This window comes from Cibotium barometz, chromosome 27 (assembly GCF_041138505.1).
Source record: "Cibotium barometz isolate CiBa-2024 chromosome 27, ASM4113850v1, whole genome shotgun sequence".
Taxonomy (NCBI): domain Eukaryota; kingdom Viridiplantae; phylum Streptophyta; class Polypodiopsida; order Cyatheales; family Cibotiaceae; genus Cibotium; species Cibotium barometz.
Window position 1 is genome coordinate 20,550,451 of NC_141072.1, and position 26,005 is coordinate 20,576,455.

Below are 26,005 nucleotides of genomic sequence, written 5' to 3' on the forward strand. Positions count from 1 at the left end.
CCTGCTGGCCATTCACCTGTTCCTCCTGGCCGTCAACTTCTTCTGCAGCTGATCTTTACCCGCCTGTTGGCCATCGCCTAAACCTGCTGCCGTTGAATGCTCTTGCTGCCGGCTGGCCTCCCCTGCCTTGCCTCTGATAGAAGGTTAATTAGTCGCCTCTTCTGGTTTTGCCCGGCCTCAGATCTTCTGTGTATGTGTGTGTTGTCATCTTCAGTTGCCCTCTGCCACTTCGTCCCTGCTCTCTGTGTGTGTGTGTGTGTGCAGTTTTGGGGATTATAGAAAATTTAAGGTGTGCATGATGGAATCGCCTGAGCTGGCCATTTATAAGCGTCGGAAAGCAATGAACACCTCGAATTTGGATGCCATGTCTTTGATTAAGGAATGCCTGCATGAGGATTTCGAAGAAGCAAGATGTGCTTGGGAAGGACCTGCTCCAGTCACAGAAGTGCGTATTCCGGTGCAGGAGCTCATGGATCCGGTTGCGCAATATGCATTGAATGCAGTGATTCTCTTTTTCCCGGGCAAGATGCCTAGTGCACAGGATGTGGGACAATGGGTTGATTTCTTGCTTAAGCGTCAAGCAGTCCGGGGTGTTTATTTTGGAGCAAGAGGATTCTATGAGGTCTTGTTAGCAGACATGGAAGCTAGAGATGCTTTGTTGGAAATGTCTCCCCTCTTCTTCAATACGCAAATGACTCATGTTCTTCCCTGGGCTCTTACTAAAGATTATCAGAGCCTTATTCGACATAAGTGCCCGGTTTGGGTTGAAGTGGTGGATTTTCCTCGTACTTGGCGTCATTTTCTTCCTTTGTTGGCTGCTCAATTGGGCAAAGTGATTTGCCCCCCGAAGTTGGATGCCAATACAAATCGTTTTTGTATTCTATGGGACACTGATCTTCCTGCTCCTATGGGCATTACCGTTGATTCTGGGGACACAGTGGTCGGAAAGCGACCATTCAAGCTTAAATGGGGGAAATTTGCCAATTCCTGTTTTCGCTGTGGCAAATTTGGTCATATGCAATCTGAATGTTCTGAACCAAATCTACAACCCCCTCCTTCGGCTGTCCCTACCCCTCAGACTTCTCCTCCAGTGAAATCTTCCCCTGAGGCACAATCTAAAGGTGCTTCTGCATCCACATCAACAACTGGACTAAATAAAGGTAAAGGGAAGCAGTCTCAAATGCCAAATGTTCCTCCTGCTTCCCCGAACATCAAAGACAAGGGCAAAGAGAAGCTTCCTGCTACTCAGGCGTGGATAGTACCCAAGAAAATTGTCAAAGCACGTACTCTACCATCTTCTCGCAATTATGTGCCCCCCTTGAAGAATGTTGTTCAGCAAAAATTGCCTTGTAATGATAACTCTTCCTTGGCTCAGGCCTGGGATAAAGTTGTTCGATCCTATAAGGAAGTAGTTACAGGGGGCACTGCTTCAACGTCGGAAGGCCATCACTTGTTTCCTCCACATTCGAGTTTTGATTTGGCAGCTGATGTTTCCGCGACAGATGCGGATGTGCCCATGGGCACGAGTTCTTAAGCTTTCTGTTGGTTTTCTCGCCCACTGTATATACCATTTAAGATGCATAGTTCTATACATTGCATTTCATATAATGTGCGCGGATTATGCAATCAGGATAAATGGAGGCTAATCTGGCACTATGTACATACTTGCAAGGCAGATATTGTTGTTCTTCAAGAGCATAATCAGCATAATTTTGCCGGGCAAACTTCCTATTTTGCCGGATATTGGATAGCTTATGCAGGATCCGCTGGATACTCTGGAGTGCTGATGCTTGTTCGCCATGAATTATTTCCCATATTGGTATTCAATGATCCAGCTGGCAGATGGATGGTAGTTCAATGTATTATCAATGGGGAAGTTTTTGAGTTTGGTGGTGTGTATGCATACACAGCCTCTACTGACAGGGCTCGTTTGTGGCATGCCATCTCCTCTTATTGTTGGCGTTCTAATGCATTTCTTTGTGGCGATTTTAATAATGCTCCAAATCATGTGGATAATACTACTGGACATTCTCACATGCTTCATGTGGAACGACAAGCTTGGGATCTCTTTCAGCACACATGTAATGCCTTGGATTTGTGGCCTCTGTTGCAAGCCAATGATCCAGGATTCACATTTCAACATAACGCTCGATCAATGTATCGTGCTCGTCTGGACCGATGGTATCTCTTTCAGATGCAGCAGTATGATGATTTTGTATGTGATATGTGGATTGATTACTCCTTGTGTCTCTCGGATCATGCTCCGATATGCTTGAAAATACAATTTGGTTCATGTTCTGCCAATGATTCATTAACTAGAAAGAGACTTCTGCATGTCAATAATGCTTATCTTAAGCATGAGGTTTTTCGCAATCTGATTGTGGATATTATCTCGCCATTGATCTCTCAAATGCATGTTGATATGGACACAGCATGGTTTCGTTTTGTTATGCGGGTTCAATGTGTGATCCAGGATTATGGCAGACACTATTTATCGCATTTCAGAGAGCAAGTTCAACAGGCCAAAGGCACTTGTCAAAGTTTGATGCATCTGGCTAACACTTCATCTCTTACTGAAATCCAGATGACAGAGTTACTTTCTGCTCGTGCTTTGTTGCATCGTAATGATGAGAGAAAATTGGCAAAGTGGCAGACTAGAGCTCGCCAAAAGGCTATAGCGGATAAAGGATGCACTTCTAAACAATTCTTTCGTCATTTACATCTTTCTAGGCAGTCTCAAACTATTAAGAGGATTAAACTCCCGACTGGTGATTGGACTACCTCTCGTGTGGGGCTTGCACGGGCCATGGAATCTCATTATGGCAAGATTTTTGAGGCCTCTTCTCTCACGCAGGAAGGTCGAGAAGCTCGTCGCTTGTTTTTATCTCAAGTTGCACCGATTTTATCGGCGCACCAGGCTCAACTTTTGGAAGCCGCCTTCACGGAGACAGAATTGTATGCCAGTTTGTGTGATTTGGGCCGTTGGAAATCTCCCGGTTGGGATGGCCTTACTGTAGAATTTTTCTTGTCGTTTTGGCACTACCTGGATCAGCCACTATTGTTAATGATAAACAGGGCATGGGAGCAACAGGTTTTGCCTTCATCTTGGAAAGAAGGCTTGCTCAAGTTGATTCCAAAGCAAGCACTTTGTGAAGAGTTCTCGCAATGGAGGCCGATTACGCTCATGCCTGTGGTTTATAAATTGCTGGCTAAAATGCTTGTCAATAGACTTAAAGGGTTTTTGCATGATGGTTTGCATCCATCTCAGTATGGCTTCATTCCACGAAGGCAAATTACTGATAATCTAGCAAATGTCATCATTGGCATGGAGTATGCGAAATACACTCGACAAGATGTATTGGTCATGCAGGTTGACATTGAAAAGGCATTTGACACTGTTCTTTGGGATTACATTGCAGATACCATGCTTCGGCTGGGATTTGGGCCTAAGCTATCCTCTGTGGTTTATTTCTTGTATGCTGACAGTACCTCTGCCGGTTTGTTGGATGGTTTTCTCACAGATCCTTGGCATTTGGGACGTTCAGTAAGGCAAGGTTGTCCTCTCGGTGCTTTGCTTTATGCGATTGCTACTCATCCCCTGCTTATGTATTTGGAATCTTTGACTTCGTCTGGAAGATTGCAGGGCTTGAAATTACCCTCTGGGAAACATTTTATTGCGCAAGCTTATGCAGATGATTCTCTCTTTATGCCTCGCAATCACCAAGATGATGTGGAACAAATTATGCACACTCTTCATTTGTTTGGATTGGCAGCAGGCCTCAAAGTGAATTTTCGTAAATCCAAACTATTGGCTCTGACTGAGTATGATTGGCATAAGCTGCTTTGGCCAGGCGAACTTGTTCCTCCGAACATTATAGTTCGTCATTTGGGTTATCCGCTGGGTTGGACTGTATCGGCTACACGGAAATTGGATTGGGTAGCCGAGCGCTTGCACTCCAAGTTACATTATTGGAAGTTGTCCACTTGGCCGCTTCATGTGCGTCTTAGAATTGTGCAATGCATTCTTGTAGCTTATGTGCAGTTTTATCTACCTTTGCTATATTGGTCTCAATCCCGCTTGAAGTCCCTTATGTCAAGTATATTGGCGCATTTCTGGCGCACTTCATCTCGTGGAAAGGGCCTCAGATTGTTATCCATGGACAAGTTATGCTCTCCTAAGCGCCTTGGAGGCTTGAATATTTTGGATTTGAGACGTCATGTTTTGGCTAGGAAAGCTATGCTTTTGCCGGTTTTGTTGGATCAGCAGCAACCCTGGACTCTCATGGTGTCCCATTTGTGTCGGCATATTGTCACGCCATTCTATGGTCATTGGCAACCCACATACTGGGATCTTATATGTGGAAAACTTGAAGGACACATTCCGGGATGTCCTTTCACTTCTTCTCTCATTATTGATTGGAAGGAAGTTACTTCACATATGATATGGCATGGTTCCCGATCTTTGATGGGCAATTCCCTGCGGCTAGAGAGTTTGCATTGGAGTCGTGTATTTTCTTCCACTTTGGTTGACCGTTCACCTCGTCAGGCATATTTTCTATCTCAAAAAGGAATTTGTCAGATACATCAGGTGGTGGATGACACTGGTCAGGTTCTTTCCTTCTCTGTTGCGGCGGATCGTTTTCAATTGGGATCCCATTATTCTCATCTTTGGACAGAAATTCAGCGGATGATTGCTGATATTTCTCCTTTACCTCGCTTGAATGTGGATTCCCGTCTATCTGATTGGAATCTTGGAACCACTCCTATGAAATGTATTTCAGCTGGGACAGTTTATGCCCTCTTGCAATCGGATGCATGGATAGTCAGACATGGTAATCAGCTATGGTCTCTCTCCAAATCTTCAATGTGGTGGAAACATACATTGTTTCGCATTTGGAAAAGTCATCTGCCTCTTAAAGAACGCCTGTTCTTGTGGCGCTGTTTGGTTGGTGCTCTTCCTGTTGGTAGCTTGTTACATGCACGTCATATTGCGCCTTCACGTTGTGTCCGATGTAAAGCTACTGAGGAGACTGTCCCACATTTACTATGGGGCTGCGTATGCTCCAGATCGTTCATTCGCCGGGTCTCGACTGCTCTTCGCCTTCGTTTCCCTTCGGGCATTTTTCACAGATGCTTTTGGCTTTTTGGGGTGTTACAAGCATCACAGTCTCAGTTTGCAGTATTTTTCAGCTGGGTCCGATTCTGGGTCTTTTGGACCATATGGCATGTTCGGAACAACCTCATGTTCCAAGCCAATGACATTGTTCCCTTCCATTACTTCAAGTTCTCGCTTGGTCACGCGCTTCATTTTGCTTATGATGCTGGGGACATCACTCTTGATGCTTATAGGATTTACTTTGATTGCTTCTAGGTGGTGAAGCCTATAGTTACTCCTCTTTTTCTGGGTTTTCCTCGCTTAGAGGTTTCCCACTTGTAAATAAAAAGTGTGATCTTTTTGGTGGGTTTTCCTCGTTTTGAGGTTTCCCACCTGTAATTAATGACATTAAGCTTTACAAAAAAAAGTGTGTGTGTGTATATATATATATATATGTATGTATGTATGCATGTATGTATGTATGTATGTATAAAACCTCTTAGACACGTGGTTGAATCTGTCACGGCACGCCCAGTTGGGCTTAGAGAGAGAAAGAAAGAAAGTTGTATTAACGTCTAGAAAAGGCCAAAATGACCTATGAGACCAAAAGGTTACATCATGTCCATGAAATACATCATCATGGGTACTAAAAATAAAAACCAAAGAAATGTAATAAGAGCTGAAATGTCAGATCTGATCGCCAAACAAAAAGTGTGCAGCTCTAATATCACCCTAGAATATCCCTTGTAGGACACTGCAACATGGCACCCAATGTAGTAAAGCTGGGCCAGCGGGAGAAAGTCTTGTGGTGGGAGATGATGGCTCTGATCCTCCGAGAGAGAGAGAGAGAGAGAGAGAGAGAGAGAGAGAGAGAGAGATTTTTGTGTTGACATTGAAGAATAAAGATGCTAATTCTCCTCCAGCTCATTTTTTTCTGATCTATTATAGCGTGCGAGGGCACTAATGAACATTAAAGTTCTTTTTTTCAGGCAATGTGCGAAGTGTTTAAGCTGTCTTAGTTGTAGAAGCTACAAATTTTCTATGGTCATTAGCAATGCACGTTTGGAGTGAATATGTGGGAGCCTCCCTTACTTCATGTCGGTATTCAGTGCTATGTGGAACTCACTATATATAATTAGATATCACACAACACTACCCTTCATTATTAAAGTCGTGATATAAATCGATAAATCTATGACATAAACATGTTGTAGCAATACAGAGGAGGGTAATTGAAGTTGTTCAGGCTACCTGTATTTCTCCTTGCAGGATAGGTATCCTGTGCTACTTACTCCCATTTTCTCCTTGCAGGTTAGGTATCCTGTGCTGCTTACTCCCACAGAAAAGGAGATGGCCAGGGAGGTGTGTGTAGCTTTTGGCCAAGCGGTGAGGTTTCTATTTCTTAGTTTCATAGCAGATTCATGTTTGCAGGATGGCATCTATTTATATTTGAGTAAGGACAACATGGCATCAAGCTGATAAATTTTGGCAACAGGTATGTGGCTTTGATCTCCTGCGATCGCAAGGACGGTCTTATGTTTGTGATGTGAATGGGTGGAGCTTTGTGAAAAACTCATACAAGTACTCTTTATCACTTTTGTTTCCTATGAACAGCAAGCTCTGTAAAACTGGTGTGAGATATTCGCATGCAATTGTCAGGGTAACCAGGTGGTGTGCTGAATGTTGGAGCTGCAGATATTACGATGATGCTGCTTGTGTTTTGAGAAAATTGCTGCTGGACGCAAAAGCTCCACATCTGTCATCAACTTTGCCACCTTGTCTGCCCTGGAAGCGTACAGAGCCAGTGCAAGTAGGAATCACCAGACAGGGCAGCTCACTGATGTCTGGCACTTTTGGCCAATCAGAAGAACTGAGATGCGTCATTGCAGTACTGAGGCAGTAAGGATGAATAAATAAATCTACAAGCCCCTTCAATCAAGTTCTGCTGAGCTTATTTGAAACTTCACATTGATGGAAGGGCTTAGTATATTTGTCTTATGTATACCAGTGGTGATCGAACGCCTAAACAGAAGGTTAAGATGAAGGTGACACAGGAACGTCTACTGAATCTGATGCTCAAGTACAATGGGGGAAGGCCAAGGGCAGAGGTATTCTACCTTGTTATGAGTCTATTTGCAGATTTGCATTGGACCACCCTCTCAGAGTCTCAACAGACATGTTTTCACGAGTGTGTGCTAGAAAGTTCAAGATAGTTCAAGGTTGTCTTGATGGGTGCAAGTAATTTGGTGATTCTGATCTTTTGAAACAGGCAAAATTGAAAAGTGCTGTTCAGCTTCAAGATCTTCTAGATGCTACCAGACTACTTGTTCCACGAGCCAGGTTCAATCTTCGTGTTCTTGAAGACAAAATAGCAGTTTCTCATCTTCGTTATTCTATTTCTTCCTCCTTAACATGAGTCGGTCTCGATGCCATGCTTAAAATATCAAAAAATATTGCTTTGAGTCATTGCATTCTGGTTTAGAAATTGCTCTCATCGTGCAATTAAATAATCAACTATCGATGGCGTCACTGTTATGGGCCCACCGAATATTCCATGCAACTATGCTGCTGATGATCTCCCAACTCGGGCTGGTGCAGTCTAGAGACTACGGTTTGGGGAATTGTATGAATCTTGATACAGTTGATATTGGGCTTATTCTTTCTATCTTTAGCGGTGCATTTGCCCTATCAACTAATTTGTTGTACTAATTCTTTCTATTTGCTACTTCCCTTAGTGCTAGGCTTCATTATGGCTGAGTCTGCCCTGCATCTCTGGAGGTTTGACAGAAACAGAGTACAAAGGCCTTTGTGTGACTATATGCTCTCATGTGTGTGTGTGTGTGTGTGTGTACATTGTCAGTGGGGGTCACACTTGCTAAACGTCGCATTGCACCATCCACATGTTTAAGATGTCAGGCTGCTTCAGAGACTGTTCTTCATTTGCTTTGGCATTGCCCGTGTTCTAGGATCCTCCTCAGGAGAATTTCAGATTATCTTCGGCTCCGTTTCCCGAGTCACAGATTTGGGAAACATTTCTGGCTCTTTGGCAGATTTATGAGGTCTTTGTCTCAATACTCACTATTTCTCTCTTGGGTGAGATATTGGGCTCTTTGGACAATCTGGAGTGAGCATAATTTGGCATACTTGGGTCGGCAGATTCACAAGTCATATGAATCTTTCTGAGCCTCATTGCGGCAATCCTTATATGATGCCTGCCATGAGGGTGATATAGATGCTTCGTGCATAGAGCTTTTCTTTTTATGTTTCTGATCTTTGGGATACTCTCCATTTTGGAGACCTCCCATCATGTAAATTTATGAGCATATAAATATACTGCACTGGATATTACCAAAAAAAGTGTGTGTGTGTGTGTGTGTGTGTGTGTGTGGAGTGGTGTGTGTGTGTGTGAGAGAGAGAGAGAGAGAGTGTTTTCTCACAGTGTACCCACAGTGTGTGTGTGTGTGTGTGTAGGGAGTAGCGTGTGAGCAAGAGAGAGCGAGGAGCCTGCACAGCGCCGCCTGCTGTCTACTGCTTTTGCCGTCGTCTGCTTCTGCCGTCGTCTGTTGCTTCTGCAGTGCCAGCCGCCCTGCCCCCTTCGTTGCCTCTGCAGCACCAACTGTTGGTCGTTTTTCACTGCCTTCGCAGCACCGGCCTCTTATTTCTACACGTCACTTGCCTGCAACTTGTCGCCTTCCAAGTGTGTATGTGTGTGTGTGTGTGTGTGTGTGTGTAAGGGTCGGTGTGTATGTGTTTTTATCGCCGGGACTGTCCTGCCTCGCGCCTCTTGTTGCACGATTCAACCTTTCCCTGCCCTACTTTTCCCACAACTCTATAGTGTCCTTTTGCAGTTTTTTCTGCCGCCTTCCTGCACCTTTTCTGCCTTACTGTTCTATTCCACTTTCCTTCTTGCCTTCGTAACCTCACAGCCTCCTTCTGTCAATATCGGCCTGTTCCTTTTCACAGCCTTTCCCTTTCCGTGGTTCTATCAATGGCTTCAGCTTTAGATGTTTGTACATATGCCCGAAAAGGAAGATCTGCAGATGCTAAGCGCCGCCTATCAGAGCCGGCTTTACAAGATGATGCATTTACGTTGGAAGCTCAGTATGTGTTTGATACCCTTAAGGATGACTTTCAGCAGTCACGACAGGAAAGGGGCAAACCGATTCCAGAGGTCACCTACAAATTGAACTTGCCGTCCTTGGTAAACTCTCTCAGAAAGTTGTCTCAAGCTGCGGTTATAATATTCTTTCCAGGAAGAATCCCTGCCGCCAGCGATGTCGCGCAGTGGATTAAGTCCATCCTTAGAGGATGCTTTGTAGAGGGAGTGTATTTTGCTTCCAGAGGCTTTTATGAGGTGCATTTATCAGATGCTTCATGCAAGCAGAGGCTTCTTGAGTTCTCTCCCCTATTTTATGGGAGGCAAATGGTACATGCTATGCCTGGTCCCCAAACAAGAACTATCAAAGTCTTATACGGCATCACTGCCCTGTATGGGTTGAGGTTGCAAGCTTCCCGGACTATATGCGTGAAGAGTTGCCTGGCCTGGCTGCTTCCTTGGGACAGGTCATTTGTCCACCACGCCCCATGGGAAACCGTAACAGGTTCTGCATTCTTTGGGACACTGACATACCTACCCCTCCTTCTATTGCGGTGGAAGTTGAGAGAGTGCAATTGGGCAAAAAGTATTTTGAATTGAAGTGGGGTGTGTTTGCAGGTGCTTGTTTTGCCTGTCACAAGTTTGGGCATCTAGCCTCTGAATGCCCAATGGTTCTGCATCAGCCCCCTCCAAATGCCTTGCCACCCTAGACACGGGAAAAGAATGAGAATTTGCAAGTCAAGACAACAAATACAAATGGAGCAAAGAATGCAAAATCAGTCAATCAGGTGCCCGCACTTGCAGGAAAGGAAAAGATAAAGGGAAAGAGAAGATGAAGGAAACTATGGGGATTGATCAGGACGGTTTTAAACAACCCAAGAAGGTGGTTGTATTGAAGCAATGCCCCCTTCAATCTCGTCAATGGGATGCTTCTTCTCCCTCACCAGGACAAACTTCTACTTCAGCCTCTGCTCCTATCCTTCAAAATTGGGTGGGCGTACTGAGAAAGGGCATCCCCATATGTGATTCAGAAGAAGAGAAAAATGCTGTCTTTCATGGGCAATGAAGGCATGCAGCCTATGCAGGTAGGGGCCTAGCCTCTCTGATGTCTGGTTCTTATCCTCACACTCTGCCGTACATACCTTTTCATGCTTCAAACACTTAAGTGCTTTACATACAATGTACAGAGCCTCTGCAATGTCTCGAAATGGAGGCTATTATGGACTTATGTACATAAAATGCAGCCAGATATTGTTTGTTTGCAAGAGCATAATCAACACTCCATGGCTGGACATCATGGTTTTTTGCACGGCTATGATATATATTATGCTGGTATTGCTACCTATTCAAGTGTATGCATACTGGTTAGACATGAGTTGCAGCCTCAGTTGGCCTTCAATGACAATAGTGGCAGATGGATAGTAATACAATGCAATGTTAATGGTGATATTTTTGAGTTTGCATCAGTCTATGCCTCCCAGACCTCTGCCATGAGGGCTTCGTTGTGGGATTCTTTATGCAGATATCCATGGAGATCCAATGCATTCATCTGTGGGGATTTTAATAATTCCCCTCTGCCTAGAGATAATACCACTTCACGATCTCATATGCTATCATTGGAAAGGCACAAATGGGATGACATGCTTCTTTCTGTGCAGGCTGAAGATTTATGGGTACTTCTCCAAGGGTCAGTCCCTGATACTTTTCATCATAATGCGCTTACTACGTATTCGGCAAGGCTTGACATATGGTATTTGTTTTATCCACAACAATTTGCAGATTTTAGCCCTCATCCTTAAAGATTTCTCATTGGGCTTGTCAGATCATGCTCCATTGTGGATGAATTTGCAGCTTGGCATGCCTCTGGATGATTTGCCATTTCTCTCCAGTAGATTATTGCATGTTAATCGGGCTTATTTCCAACATCATGACTTTCAGCAAATGATCAGATTTGCCATTCATCCTTTGCCAGTTCATGCCCAGGAGGACAAAATGGAGGAATGAGGTTAAATGGGCAAAAAGGACAGCACAACATTTGACTGAATTTTCTTAATCGAGGCCACTCTCTGATTCAGAAAAGGATTCCCTTTCACATGCACAATTTAAACTTACTGTTAATGATCAGAGGAAATTGCACAAATGGCAGATTAGGGCAAGAATGAAGCCCCTCATGGATAAGGGCTGCTCTTCAAAATCCTTGTTCCAGGGCTTGCATGCTACTCGAAATAAAAATTCATGTCTAAGGGTTAGGAAACTGGATGGCCCTTGGACTCACTCTTTCTCTGATCTCCAAGACGAATGTCACAATTATTTCCAGAAATTGTTTTCTGCTCTTGGTTCCCCATCAAATCAAGTGACTGATGCCAGGACTGAATTTCTTCAATATGTTTCTGCAATAGTTGAAATGGATGATGCTCTTACCTTGGAGAGGCCTTTTACTGACACAGAACTTGATAATGCGTTGTTCCACCTCAGCAAATACAAGTCCCCTGGCTGGGATGGCCTTATAGTGGAATTTTATATTTCTTTTTGGGATGATTTGAAAGAGGTCGTTTTGCGAATGATCAATGTGGCCTGGCAAGAAAATCAGTTGCCACACTCCAGGAAGCATGGTATAGTCAAGCTTGTCCCCAAAAAACATCTGTGTGATCATATATCAGATTGGAGGCCTATTACTTTGATGCCTGTACTTTACAAACTTATTGCCAAAATGATTGTACAAAGGATACTGCATGCAGGATTTCATCCTCATTAGTATGGTTTTGTGCTGCGAAGACAAATCCATGACAATATATCCAATGCCTTGACTGCAATTGAATATGCTAAGTATTCGCATCAAGATGTGCTTAAATTGCAGGTGGATATTGCTAAGGCATTTGACAATGTTCAATGGGATTTCATCTCTTAGATCATGACAAAGTTGGGCTTTGGTCCCAAGATGGCAAATGCTGTTTACTGGCTTTATTCTGGCTCTACTGCTCAGTGCATTCTTGGGCGCCATCTGTCTCGGTCATGGATATTGGGTCGATCAGTTAGACAGGGCTGCCCTCTTAGTGCTCTCTTCTATGCCATTGCGACCCATCCTCTTTTGATGTATCTTGATCATCTTACAAACACAGGACAGATGACTGGTCTCAAAATCCCAAGGGCTACATCTTTTTTGGCACAAGCATATGATGATTCCTTCTTCATGCCACAGAATTCTCCTCAGGAACTTCGCATGCTTATGGCCACTCTTTCTTTATATGGGTTGGCAGCGGGATTGCATGTCAATTTTGACAAATCTAAATTACTCCCCCTGAAACAATGTGACTGGCATTCTATTCTTTGGCCGGGTTAGGTGGTGCATTCCAGAGATATTGTCAAGCATTTGGGATATCCCATAGGATGGCATATCACCAGAAAGCAGCAGTTAAAATGGATTTTCCAAAGACTTCAACACAAACTGGAATACTGGAAGATTTCTACTTGGCCTCTTCATGTCAGGCTCAAAATAGTACAATCCATTGTGATGTCCTATGTGCAGTTCTATTTGCCCTTGCTGCATTGGTCCTCCAGGGATATTTCAGCTTTTATGTCTCAAGCTATGGAGATATTATGGAAGACAAAAACTGCTGGGAAAGCATTGACACTGATGAAGATGGAAATGGTGTGCTCCCCAAGGATGCATGGTGGACTTAATGTCCTCAATATAAAATATCATGTACTTGCAAGGAAGGCTACAATGTTGCATACTTTCTTCCGTCAACAGCAGCCATGGACTTGTATGTTAGCATCCATGTGTGTCAACATGAGGACTTGTGCTTATGGTCATTGGATTACGGATCATTGGGAGGTTGTGATTGGAGATTTGTAGGGAGGAGACCTGGTTGTCCTTTCTCTACTGCCCTCATACTTGACTAGAAACAAGTTCTCTCTATGGTCAAATGGGCTCCTAATAATTGCTTGGAGACAAACTCGATGAGGAAAGAAAGTATTCATTGGAGGGCCATCTTTGACACTCCACTTGCTTTACAGGAACCTGTTCGGGCATACAATCTTATGAAATTGGGAATTAGGTACATACATGATGTGGTAGATGATAGGGGATATGCCTTATCCTTTCCCCAGGCCACTGCTTCCTATGCATTGGGAATGCATCATAGGTTGATATGGAAGAAAATTGCTGATCTATTGCGTCCCTTTTTACCTATTTCACCCGTGGCTGACACAGACAGGCTTATGGATTGGCAATTGCAGCCATCTACTACATGCATTCATCCTATTCCCCTTCATGTCTTAACCTCCATCAAAGCCTATAGGCTTCTTCAGCCTGCCCCATGGATTCATCGACATGCTAATTCTCTGTGGCATATAAGGAAGCCCCTCTCATGGTGGCGGAAGAATCTCCGGATGTTGTGGAAGTGTAAAATGCCATTGAAACAAAGACTTTTTCTTTGGAGATGTTTGACAGGCACATTGTCAGTGGGGGTCATACTTGCTAAACGGTATATTGCACCTTCCACATGTCTAAGATGTCAGGCTCCCTCAGAGACTATTCTTCATCTGCTTTGGCACTGCCCTTGTTCCAGGATCCTCCTCAGGAGAATTTCAGATTTTCTTCGGCTCCGTTTTCCGAGTCACAGATTTGGGAAACATTTCTGGCTTTTTGGCAGATATATGCGGTCTTTGTCCCAATACTCCCTCAGAGACTATTCTTCATCTGCTTTGGCACTGCCCTTGTTCCAGGATCCTCCTCAGGAGAATTTCAGATTTTCTTCGGCTCCGTTTTCCGAGTCACAGATTTGGGAAACATTTCTGGCTTTTTGGCAGATATATGCGGTCCTTGTCCCAATACTCACTATTTCTCTCTTGGGTGAGATATTGGGCTCTTTGGACAATTTGGAGTGAGCATAATTTGGCATACTTGGGTCGGCAGAATCACCAGTCATATGAATCCTTCAGAGCCTCATTGTAGCAATCCTTATATGATGCCTGCCATGAGGGTGAGATGGATGCTTCTTATTTAGAGCTTTTCTCTTTATGTTTCTGACATATGGGATACTCTCCGCTTCGGAGACTTCCCATCTTGTAAATTTATGAGCATATAAATATACTGCACTGGATATTACCAGAAAAAAGAAAGTGTGTGTGTGTAGACCTGCGACCTGCTGGCTTCTGTCTTGCAACCTGTTCGCTTCTGGCCTGCAGCTTGCTCGCTTCTGTCTTGCGACCTGCTTGCTTCTCACCTGCCCGCTTCTCAACTGCGTACTGCTTGCCTGGGTAAGCTTCTCGTGTGTGTGTCCTGATTTGACTGTGTGAACTGCAGATCCAGCCCTTCTTTTCTTTTTGCCTTTTCCCTCTCTTCTGCGTGTGTGTGAGTGTGTTTGTGCGTGTGTGTGTGAGAGAGAGAGAGAGATAGTCGTATTTCAATCATGGCTTAAGGTTTGGATTTTTGTACATATGCTCGAAAAGAAAGACCTGCAGATGCTAAGCGCCGCCTATCAGAGCCTGCATCACAAGATGATGAACTTACTATGGAAGCTCAGTACGTCTTTGACACCCTTAAGGACGACTTTCAGCAGTCACAACAGGAATGGGGCAAACCGGTTCCAGAGGTCACGTACAAATTGAAGTTGCCGTCCCTCGTGAATCCTCTCAGGAAGTTGTCTCAAACTGCGTTTATAATTTTCTTTCCAGGAAGAATCCCAGCGGCCAGTGATGTCTCTCAGTGGATTAAGTCCATCCTTGGAGGATGCTTTGTAGAGGGAGTGTATTTTTCTTCCAGAGGCTTTTATGAGGTGCATTTATCAGATGCTTGGTGCAAGCAGAGGCTTCTTGAATTCTCTCCCGTGTTTTACGGGAAGCAGATGGTACATGCTATGCCCTGGTCCCCAAACAAGGATTATCAAAGTCTTATACGACATCATTGTCGTGTATGGGTTGAGGTTGTTAACTTCCCGGACTATATGCGTGAAGAGTTGCCTGGCTTGGCTGCTTCTTTGGGAAAGGTCATTTGTCCTCCACGCCCCATGGGAAACCGTAACAGGTTCTGCATTCTCTGGGACATTGATACACCTACCCCTCCTTCTATTGCAGTGGAAGTTGAGGGAGTGCAATTGGGAAAAAAGTATTTTGAATTGAAGTGGGGTGTGTTTGCAGGAGCTTGTTTTGCCTGCCACACACAAGTTTGGGCATCTAGCCTCTGAATGCCCAATGGTTCTGCATCAGCCCCCTCCCGATGCCTTGCCGCCCTAGACACAGGAAAAGAATGAGAATTTGCAAGCTAAGACAGCGAATAGAAATGGAGCAAAGAATGCCAAACCAATCAATCAGGTGCAGTCACTTGCTGGAAAAGAAAAAGATAAAGGAAAAGAGAAGATGAAGGAATCTGTGGGGATTGATCAGGATGGTTTTCAACAACCTAAGAAGGTGGTTGTATTGAAGCAATGCCCCCTTCAATCTCGTCTATGGGATGCTTCTTCTCCCTTACCAGGACAGGCTTCTACTTCAGCTCCTGTCCTTCAAAACTGGGTGGGGGTTTTGAAGAAGGGCATCCCCATATGTGATTCAGAAGAAGGGGATAATGCTATGTCTTTCATGGGTCATGATGGAATGCAGCCCATGCAGGCAGAGGCTTTGCCTCTCTGATGTCTTGTTTTTTATATCTGATACTTTGCTGTATATACCTCTTTCATGCCTCAAACACTTAAGTGCTTTACCTACAATGTACAGAGCCTCTGCAATGTCTCAAAGTGGAGGCTTTTATGGAATTATGTACATAAAATGCAGCCAGATATTGTTTGTTTGCAAGAGCATAATCAACACTCCATGGTTGGTCATCATGTTTATTTTGGCGGTTATGATATATATTATGCTGGTACCACTACCTACTCATGTGTATGCATACTGGTTAGACATGAGCTGGAGCCTCAGTTAGCCTTCAATGACAGCAGTGGTGGCAGATGGATGGTCATACAATGTAATGTCAATGGTGATATTCTTGAGTTTGCATCAGTCTATGCTTCCCAGACCTCTGCCATGAGGGCTTCATTATGGGATTCTTTATAAAGATATCCATGGAGATCCAATGCCTTTTTCTGTGGAGATTTTAATAATCCCCCTCTGCCAAGAGATAACACCACTTCAAGATCTCATATGCTATCATTGGAAAGGTAGAAATGGGACAGCATGCTTCTTTCGGTGCAGGTGAAGATTTATGGGTGCTTCTCCAAGGGTCAGTGCCTGGATATACTTTTCATCATAATGCACTTACTACATACTGGGCATGGCTTGACAGATGGTATTTGTTTTACCCTCAACAATTTGCAGATTTTAGCCCTCATCTCCTTATAGATTTCTCATTGGGCTTGTGAGATGAATTTGCAGCTTGGCATGCCTCTGGATGATTTGCCACCCCTCTCCAGTAGATTATTGCATGTTAATCATGCTTATTTCCGACATCACTATTTCCAGCAAATGATCAGACTTGCAATTCATCCCTTGCCTTTGCATGCCCAGGAGGACATGAATTATGCTTGGGACAACTTTGTCTCTCGTATGCAGAATGTCATTAGGGAGTATGGCAACTGGCATATGACTGAATGGAGGAATGAGGTTAAATGGGCAAAAAGGACAGCACAACGATAAGGGCTGCTCATCAAAAGCCTTTTTTCAGGGCTTGCATGCTACTCGAAAGAAAAACTCATGCCTAAGGGTAAGGAAGCTAGATGGCTCTTGGACGCACTCTTTCTCTGATCTCCAAGATGAATGCCAGAATTATTTCCAGAAATTATTCTCCGCTCCTAGTTCCCCATCAAATCAAATGACTGAGGCTAGGACTGAATTTCTCCAATATGTTTCTGGAATAGTGGAAATGGATGAAGCTCTTACCTTGGAGAGACCTTTTACTGACACAGAACTTGATAATGCATTGTTCCACCTCAGCAAATACAAGTCCGCTGGCTGGGATGGCCTTACGGTGGAATTTTATATTTCTTTTTGGGATGATTTGAAAGAAGTCCTCTTGCAAATGATCAATGTTGCCTGGCAAGAAAATCAGTTGCCGCACTCTTGGAAGCATGGCATAGTCAAACTTGTGCCCAAAAAACATCTGTGTGACCATATGTCAGATTGGAGGCCTATTACTCTGATGCCTGTAGTTTACAAACTCATTACCAAAATGATTGTGCATAGGCTTCACAGGATACTGGATGCGGGACTTCATCCTCATCAATATGGGTTTGTGCCGCGAAGACAAATCCATGACAATATATCCAATGCCTTGACTGCAATTGAATATGCTAAGTATTCACATCAAGATGTGCTTATACTGCAGGTGGATATTGCTAAGGCATTTGACACTGTTCAATGGGATTTTATCTCTCAAATCATGACCAAGTTGGGCTTTGGTCCCAAGATGACAAATGCAGTTTACTGGCTTAATTCTGGCTCTACTTCTCAGTGCATTCTTGGGGGTCATCTATCTCGGTCATGGACATTGGGTCGATCAGTTAGACAGGGCTGTCCTCTTAGTGCTCTCTTATATGCCATTGCGACCCATCCCCTTTTAATGTATCTTGATCATCTTACAAACACAGGACAGATGACTGGTCTTAAAGTCCCTGGAGCTGCATCTTTTTTGGCACAAGCATATGCTGATGATTCCTTCTTTATGCCACAGAATTCTTCCCGGGAAGTTCAAATGCTTATGACCACTCTTTCATTGTATGGCTTGGCAGCGGGATTGCATGTCAATTTTGACAAATCTAAATTACTTCCCCTAAAACAATGTGTCTGGCATTCTATTCTTTGGCCAGGTCAGGTGGTGCATTCCAAAGATGTAGTCAGGCATTTGGGATATCCCATAGGATAGCATATCACCAGGAAGCAGCAGCTAAAATGGATCTTCCAAAGACTTCAACATAAACTGGAATACTGGAAGATTTCTACTTGGCCTCTTCATGTCAGTCTCAGAATAGTACAGTCCATTGTAATGTCCTATGTCCTGTTCTATTTGCTTTGCTGCATTGGTCCTCCAGGGATATTTCAGCCTTTATGTCTCAAGCTATGGAGATGTTATGGAGGACAAAAACTGCTGTGAAAGCATTGAGACTGATGAAGATGGAAATGGTGTGCTCTCCTAGGATGCATGGTGGACTTAATGTCCTCAATATAAGATATCATGTACTTGCAAGGAAGGTGATTATTGTGCATACTTTTTCCCGCCAACAACAGCCATGGACTTGTATGCTAGCATCCATGTGTGTCAACATGAGGACTTGTGCTTATGGTCATTGGATTACTGATCATTGGGAGGTTGTCATTGGGAGATTTGTAGGGAAGATACCTGGCTGTCCTTTCTCTATTGCTCTGATACTTGACTGGAAACAAGTACTTTCTAAGGTGAAATGGGCTCCTGATAATTGCTCGGGGACAAACTCAATGAGGAAAGAAAGTATTCATTGGAGTGCCATCTTTGACATTCCACTCGCTTCAAGAGCCTCTTCGGGCATACAATCTCATGAAATTGGGAATTAAATACATACATGATGTGGTAGATGATCAGGGCTATGTCTTATCTTTTTCTCAGGCCACTGCTTCCTATGCATTGGGAATGCATCATAGGTCTATATGGAAGAAAATTGCTGATTTATTACATCCTTTTCTACGTGTTCCTCCGGTGGCTGACACAGACAGGCTTACGGATTGGCAATTGCAACCCTCTGCTACATGCACTCATCCTGTTCCTCTTCCCGTCTTAACCTCCATCAAAGCTTACAGGCTTCTTCAGCCTGCTCCATGGATTCAGCATCATGCTAATTCTTTGTGGCATATAAGGAAGCTCCTCTCATGGTGGCGGAAGAATCTCGGGATGTTATGGAAGTGTAAAATGCCATTGAAACAAAGACTTTTTCTTTGGAGATGTATGACAGGCACATTGTCAGTGGGGGTCACACTTGCTAAACGTCGTATTGCACCATCCACATGTTTAAGATGTCAGGCTCCTTCAGAGACTGTTCTTCATTTGCTTTGGCACTGCCCGTGTTCTAGGATCCTCCTCAGGAGAATTTCAGATTATCTTCGGCACCGTTTCCCGAGTCAGAGATTTGGGAAACATTTTTGGCTCTTTGGCAGATTTATGAGGTCTTTGTCTCAATACTCACTATTTCTCTCTTGGGTGAGATATTGGGCTCTTTGGACAATTTGGAGTGAGCATAATTTTTGATCTTTGGGATACTCTCCATTTTGGAGACCTCCCATCATGTAAATTTATGAGCATATAAATATACTGCACTGGATATTACAAAAAAAAAGGTGTGTGTGTGGAGTGCGTGTTTGAGAGCATATCTTGATACAGAGTTCTACACCCACTATTGGGCACTGATGACGTTAGTGAGGATATCGTAGTATCTAGTCCATACTATGCATGATGGAGTTGATAGTTATATAGTCTTGTGGATTGACTACCATGAGTATATAACATGCACGTTCCAAAAAGGTGAATTTGGGCACATAGTTGTCAGGTACGAAGGTACGAAACGAGACGAAGGTACGAAAAAACGGTACCGGTACGTGACTTTTTATTTTGGAAAAATAAGTTCGATAGAGGTACGGTCGACTTTAAAAAACACTTGAAAAATAGATATTTGTACACATTTAGAGATGCAAAGTCGAGAGAAGGTGGGAAGGTAGAAAGCCTCCATTGCCCAAACGGCCATAAAAAACAGTAAAGCAAAACAAGAAGAAAAAAAATGGACATAAAAAAAGTCACCCAAAAAAACGGTTATTAAAAAAAAAGTAGTTTCGCAATAGTTTCGCTTGCATAGTTTCGTACTGTACCATTTTTTACGTACCTCATGAACGGGACTAGTTTTACAGACAACTATGTTTGGGCATGTTCGGTGGATTCATCTAGGTATATAATTCAGCTGTATTAGCAGACATGCAGATTTCACATTGTGAAATTTTCGTTCGAGTTGCGGCCTAGTTGATATTGTGCTTATTCTTTTTATCTTTAGCGGTGCATTTGCCCTATCAACTACTTATTTGTTGTACTAATTCTTTCTATTTGCTACTTCCCTTAGTGCTAGGCTTCATTATGGCTGAGTTTTACCTGCATCTCCGGAGGTTTGACAGAAACTCAATACGAAGGTCTTTGTGTGAATATATGCTCTTATGCGTGCGTGCGTATGTGTGTGTGTGTGTGTGGAGTGCATGTGTGAGAGCATATCTTGATACAGAGTTCTACACCCACTATTGGGTGCACTGATGACGTTAGTGGGGATGTTGTAGTATCTAGTCCATACTATGCATAATGGAGTTGATAGTTATATAGTCTTGTGGGTTGACTACCATGAGTATATAACATGCACGTTGCTAAAAGGTGAATTTGGGCATGTTCTTGGATTTATCTAGGTATATATATATCAATCTTGCAGTGGGAGAGGCGGAGGGTCTGCCCACCTGCTGCCTCCTCGTAGAAAAGAGCGGGGCTTGCCTGATTCACCCAGACTACTGCCCCCCAAGTGATAGTAGGCAGCGTTGCTTGCACCCATGTGTATAGGCGAAGGATCCTTTGTCACACTGTTGCGCTTTGGGACAGTCCCAAGGGTAGTGCTGCTGTGACTCCGTTGCATGACGGCATCACTTTTTCGCTTATTTACAATCACAAAACAATGAAAATTACCTTAGGCTTTTTAGACCTTTGCACACATGTAACAAACATGAAGACTATGCTCCCCCTCACCACAATTTCTAATAGGGTAGTGTTGTGATAATTGAAAACTTAATGCTCTAAGGAAACAAGTTACAAGTGCTTATGAGGTGACACCGTATTCCATTATTTATGGAAAATTACTGGTGAGCATGAGGTGGCGTAACGTTTGCAAAACTGTTCAATTAGTAGGGGTTATGACATGAAAACTCAAAGATTGGAGATCCCATATCTCTAGTCACTTTATAAAGAAGAGTGACACCTTCCACCTTGTCCGAGAATCTTTGCTCTATAAGAACCTACTCATTTAGTACTTTTGTGGCCCAAAAGATCTTTTCCTCCTCCTTCAGTTGTCTCTGTGTGCGAATAGCATAAAATGCTCTACAGAAGTCCATAAAGTAGCTTTTTAGTCTAAAGTGTCTCCTCCTATGCCTGGCTGCCTTAAGAGTCGTTTAGCACTTTGGGGGTAAAGATGTGATCCCATGGCATAGTCACAAGAAACGTCTCAAGGTTTTTTTCATTTCGAGGTTTTTGGGGTTTCATTTCTCGGCTAAGAAACCGCGAGGTTTCGAAAAATTAATAATTTCATAAAGTATAAATACTTAAAGAACTTATAGTAGTCATCTAAAAACATAGTGTAATGATGAAAAAATGGTCTCTTCTCTTACATCTCGGAGAACCATCCTTATTTTGGTGAGGCATTATGGCAATTTCTCTTGATTAGATGTCACAAGTGGTTCAATCAAGGACTCTTAAGAAATTGAAGAAGAGAAGGTAGAAATTGGGAAAGATTTAAGACATTGAAGGAAGAAAAAGGGGAAAGAAGAGAGGAGAAAAAGACAAAAGGAGAACAAGAGCAAGAGAGGAGAAGAGGAGAGAAGAAGAGAAAGGAAGAAGAAAAGGAGAGAAGAAGAGAATGAAGGAAGCAGGATTAGAGGTGAAAGAAGTAGCAGAAGATGGAAAAGGGAAGAAGGGAGGCAGGAGAAGAAGAGGGAAGGAAGGTGATGAGGAGGATATGGAAAAAAACAAAAATAAAAAAATTCTCAATCATTAAGGTATGCTATTATCAAATGCCCAATCATAATCCTATAGTAGTTCTTAAATTTCACTGGGGCTGGCGCCTTGTTGATAGATATGATGGTGCTCTCTTTCAAACATACTATGGGATCTCAGGGTGCGTAAATTGCTTTTCTGCCAAGGGTCATTAAGTGAGATCATGGTTCTTTTCTCACATGAGATTTGCATGCACAAAGATAAATTATTGTGTTTGAACACATTTGTGAACCACACAGATTCCTTAGGACATGAGGAAGGGCTACGCAGGGCACACGAACTGGACAGTCACTCACCTTGAGGGGACCATCAGATCCAGCTAGCACCACAAAGACTTGGAGGCATCGTTCTACACCCTTCACCGATAGGGTGGCATACAAGAGTGCAGGGGCAGCCCTGAATATAGAGCCCATCATGATTAAGGGCAGACACAACTCAGACCTTTCTGGAAGATACAGTGGAGAGTATGTATTCAGACCCAAAAAAGAAGAGATCATGTGTTCATGCCACCTTTACATCTAGCCTTTACAGTCAACCATTTGAGTACTGTGTTATATTTTTTCAAATGCATGTTTTTAAGCCAATGCTGATCGTTCTACACCCATTACTGGTAGGTTTCAAATGCATGTTTTTAAGCCAATGCTGATCGTTCTACACCCATTACCCGTAGGGTGGCATTGAATATAGAGCCCATCAGGATTCAGGGCAGACACAGCTCAGATCTTTCTGGAAGATACAGTGGAGAGTATGTATTCGGACCCAAAAAAGAAGAGATCATGTGTCCATGCCACCTTTACATCTAGCTCTTAGAGTCAACCATTTTGAGTACTGTGTTATATTTTTCAAATGCATGTTTTTAAGCCAATGCGCATGATTGATACATTTTTGATGTGTTAGCTTGGTCTCATAGACTGCTACAGTCCTTTGTAAAGGCGTTATTATAAGTTTCTCTCTCATGTGGCCAATTGACTTTGAGTTGACCTATCACGATTCTTATCATATGTGACATATGTCGCTGGAGGTACCTTAGCGTTTTATGAAGCCATCCTGTGATATCTGTAAAAGGTGCCATTGTCAAAATGCATCTTCATCGGAAGATTTTGTGCGCGCACCCACGTATGGTCGATATGAATGATGTGCAAGTGGATGATTTGGTTACTCATGTCTAGTGAGTGTGATTGTAGCAGCATAAGCGGTGTGTTGGTGTGTTGGTGTGTGTGTGTGTGTGTGCTCAATGGTGTGGCCCTGTGTGTGTGTGAGAGAGAGAAATGAAATGATATATTAACGTCTCTAAGAGGCCATAGTGGCCTAGGAGACCAAAATTGAGAGTACATCTGAAGTTGGTGTCTCATCAAAGAGAACAACTAAATGAGACTAAAAAGTACAATAGACTGATTGTCCTACAGTTATAAGAACAAGACTGTAAGACTCCGAGATGATATTGAGTAGAAAATGCTAGAAAATACTGAAAAATGTATATCAGGTAGATCCATGTATGTTGATTAGTTGAAGTGTTGCCCTCTCCTTAGATCAAGTATCCGCCATGGGGCTGTCTAGAATGGAGAGGTCGTAGAAGCGAGGTAGGCGCCTTTGATGCCGAGCAATAATGGCTCTGATCTAGCGGCGATGGTGAGGATGCCGTGGTTGGGATCCTGGTGGGCGTGGCCGACGGGCACGACATAAGATAATTGCTCTATTAGTGGTGACTCTCTGCTGGGAGCGTGGCCGGTGCCCTGATGGCCCAATGGAGGAGGTATCAGGAGGTGTGTGGGTTGCTGGTGCTGGTGCTGGTGCCGAAGAAATCTGTCAGGGTCCTCTGTCTAGGTACATCATGGTTCAGCCTCCTGTCTGCCAAGAGGGTCTCTCTGTGTCTCCTGAGCTCAAGTAGAAACAATCCTAGGCATCTCTGATCCTCAAACTCCATGACCTTGCGTAATGGCCCAAAACCCTCTCGGAAGAGGCAGTGATATCTCCCTCGGATCTCATAATAGATTGTACATCGGCACATGTAGTGTTCCTCTGTCTCTACCTCCTGGTAGCATAGCTGACAAATGCGGTTATCCACGATCTGATGCACATATCGCCCTGTCTCAATCCATAGCTGGTGTGATGAGGTCCGGATCTGTCCAATGGCACAACGTATCCCATGTGATAGGTGTACATCCATGTACGCCGGGCGGGTGATAAAATCATCCGGTGAGAGGTGTAGAAAATGGCTCTTGTAATGAGCCATTTTCGTGCCCAAGGGCTCAAGGGGGCTAGTGCATGTCCTCTCTGTGTCCACTGTGATGATATCCATCCTGATCATGTGGTTTTGCTCTGAGCGGTGAGATCCAAAAATGGACAATCGAGACTGTACTGAAAGGGTGGTAGTGCCTCTATCCGCAACCCATGTAGGTCAAACCATGATCTCATCTGAGCATACCAACAATGAGTATCTCCATCCTCTGCCAATTGTTGGGTCATAGAGAGAGAGAGAGAGAGAGAGAGAGAGAGAGAGAAATCAAGATAGACTTCATGATTGGCAACTTATTGGTCATACCAGTTCTCTTCTATTGGATGCGTTTTCGGCAAGTAATTTGTACAAATTGTTTCTTCCTTCCTCGTGGATCTAGCCTCATGTGGATACTTTATGGGAAATACATAAGAGTACTAAATGGCGGAAACAAAGGCTTCAACTAATATGGGGTTGTAATCTGCGTCTCAGATGGCGTCTATTCTTATGGAGATCCTTGTGGGAATACTTCCATTATCCACTTTTCTAGCAAAATGAGATGTCTCCTGTGATAGATGTTGTAGATGCGGACGACATGTAGAGTCCGTTCCGCATCATCTTTGGCATTGCACAGAGTCGAGGACTTTCTTGCAAGCATTGACTTGCAATCTCCAAGGACGTTTTCCATCCTTCAAAGGAGGAAAACTCTTGTGGATTTTTGGTGTTTTGCCTTCTTGCATGGCTGGATTTGACACTTTCATGATCTGGACGAGATATTGGGCACTCTGGACTATTTGGAAGGCTAGGAACCATATTATGTTTTGACAGCCTTCTCTAGATGCTTATGCTATCTTTCGTGCCAATCTTTGCTAGTCTCTAGATGACTGTCGACATGTAAAGGCTAATGATACCCGATAGTTTGAGGTCTTTTTCCAATGTTTCTAGCTTTCTTCCTTGGATGACTTTTCTCTGAAATACATTCTCCCCATGTATATTGCTCCTTGGTAATAGAACACAGGTTTTTTACTTTGAAAAAAGTGTGTAATAGAAATCAGAGAGTCTTTACTGACTGGTCAGTTAATACCTATGCCTACTTCTGATGCTCTTTGCGTGAATCTCACCAGGACGGTTTTTAGCTTGTTCTTTCTTATGGGCAGCTATGCTTGTACCATACCTTGAGTGATTAATTAGACAGTGGTTTCACAAAAAAAAAAAATTGTGTGTGTGTGTGTGTGTGTGTGGAATCATGTGTGTGTTTGTGTGTTTTCTTTCCTTTCCTTCATGATGCTGCCTATGCGAACAATGGAGCAAGTGTATATGATCAATGACTTGCTTTGTCTCACCCAAGAAAGGCCTTCAATCTGTCTACATTGGGGATTCTTCACATATATGACATTGTGGATAAAAATGGTGATGTTTTTACTTCTCCACAAGTCGTTAAGCAATGTAATTTGGGGATGCATCACAAGCCAATCTAGAGAGTCATTTCGGAAATGATGCAACCTGTTCAGCTAGTCCCAATGCTTGAGGAGGCAGAGAGACTCCGAGATTGGCGTTTTGATAGGCACCTTCGACTCTCGAGAATATACTCCTTACCAATTGTCTACGGCCAAGGCTTGCAGTTGCTCTTGCCTCCCCTATGGTTTGAGGACCATGCAAATTGCCTTTGGCATATGTGAAAATCTCTTGGTGGAAAGCTGCGTTGAAGAGAATTTGGAAAAGCAGATTTCCCCTCAAGCAACAATTGTTTCTATGGAGATGCGTGGTTGGGGTATTCCCAGTGGGAACTCTTTTGGCATGGAGGTATATTGCGATTGCCTCTTGTAGGCAATGTTTCCATCCTTTCATATA

The 26,005-nt window shown here is 43.4% G+C and overlaps 2 protein-coding genes and 1 long non-coding RNA gene across 6 annotated transcripts in view; all 3 read left to right on the forward strand.

Moving 5' to 3' along the window:
* Positions 1 to 26,005, forward strand: part of LOC147623157 (inositol hexakisphosphate and diphosphoinositol-pentakisphosphate kinase VIP2-like) — a 252,107-nt gene that overhangs the window by 172,070 nt on the left and 54,032 nt on the right. For all 4 annotated transcript variants that reach the window (XM_086821224.1, XM_086821226.1, XM_086821227.1 and 1 more), the window contains 5 exons: positions 6,407 to 6,481; positions 6,591 to 6,676; positions 6,791 to 6,994; positions 7,104 to 7,203; positions 7,365 to 7,435. In XM_086821224.1, the coding sequence (XP_086677350.1) occupies positions 6,407 to 6,481; positions 6,591 to 6,676; positions 6,791 to 6,994; positions 7,104 to 7,203; positions 7,365 to 7,435 (536 nt within the window). The remainder of the gene's footprint in view (positions 1 to 6,406; positions 6,482 to 6,590; positions 6,677 to 6,790; positions 6,995 to 7,103; positions 7,204 to 7,364; positions 7,436 to 26,005) is intronic.
* The window catches only part of LOC147623158 (uncharacterized), a 78,715-nt gene that overhangs the window by 38,731 nt on the left and 13,979 nt on the right, over positions 1 to 26,005 (forward strand). The gene's annotated exons all lie outside the window — the stretch shown is intronic.
* Positions 298 to 2,022, forward strand: LOC147623159 (uncharacterized). The gene has a single exon (XM_086821223.1). It carries the CDS (start codon positions 299 to 301, stop codon positions 1,532 to 1,534), a length of 1,236 nt encoding a protein of 411 aa, XP_086677349.1. The 5' UTR covers position 298; the 3' UTR covers positions 1,535 to 2,022.

Excerpts from the sequence above, each read along its gene's own strand:
- LOC147623159 (XM_086821223.1), top strand. The coding sequence starts at position 299 with ATGGAATCGCCTGAGCTGGCCATTTATAAGCGTCGGAAAGCAATGAAC.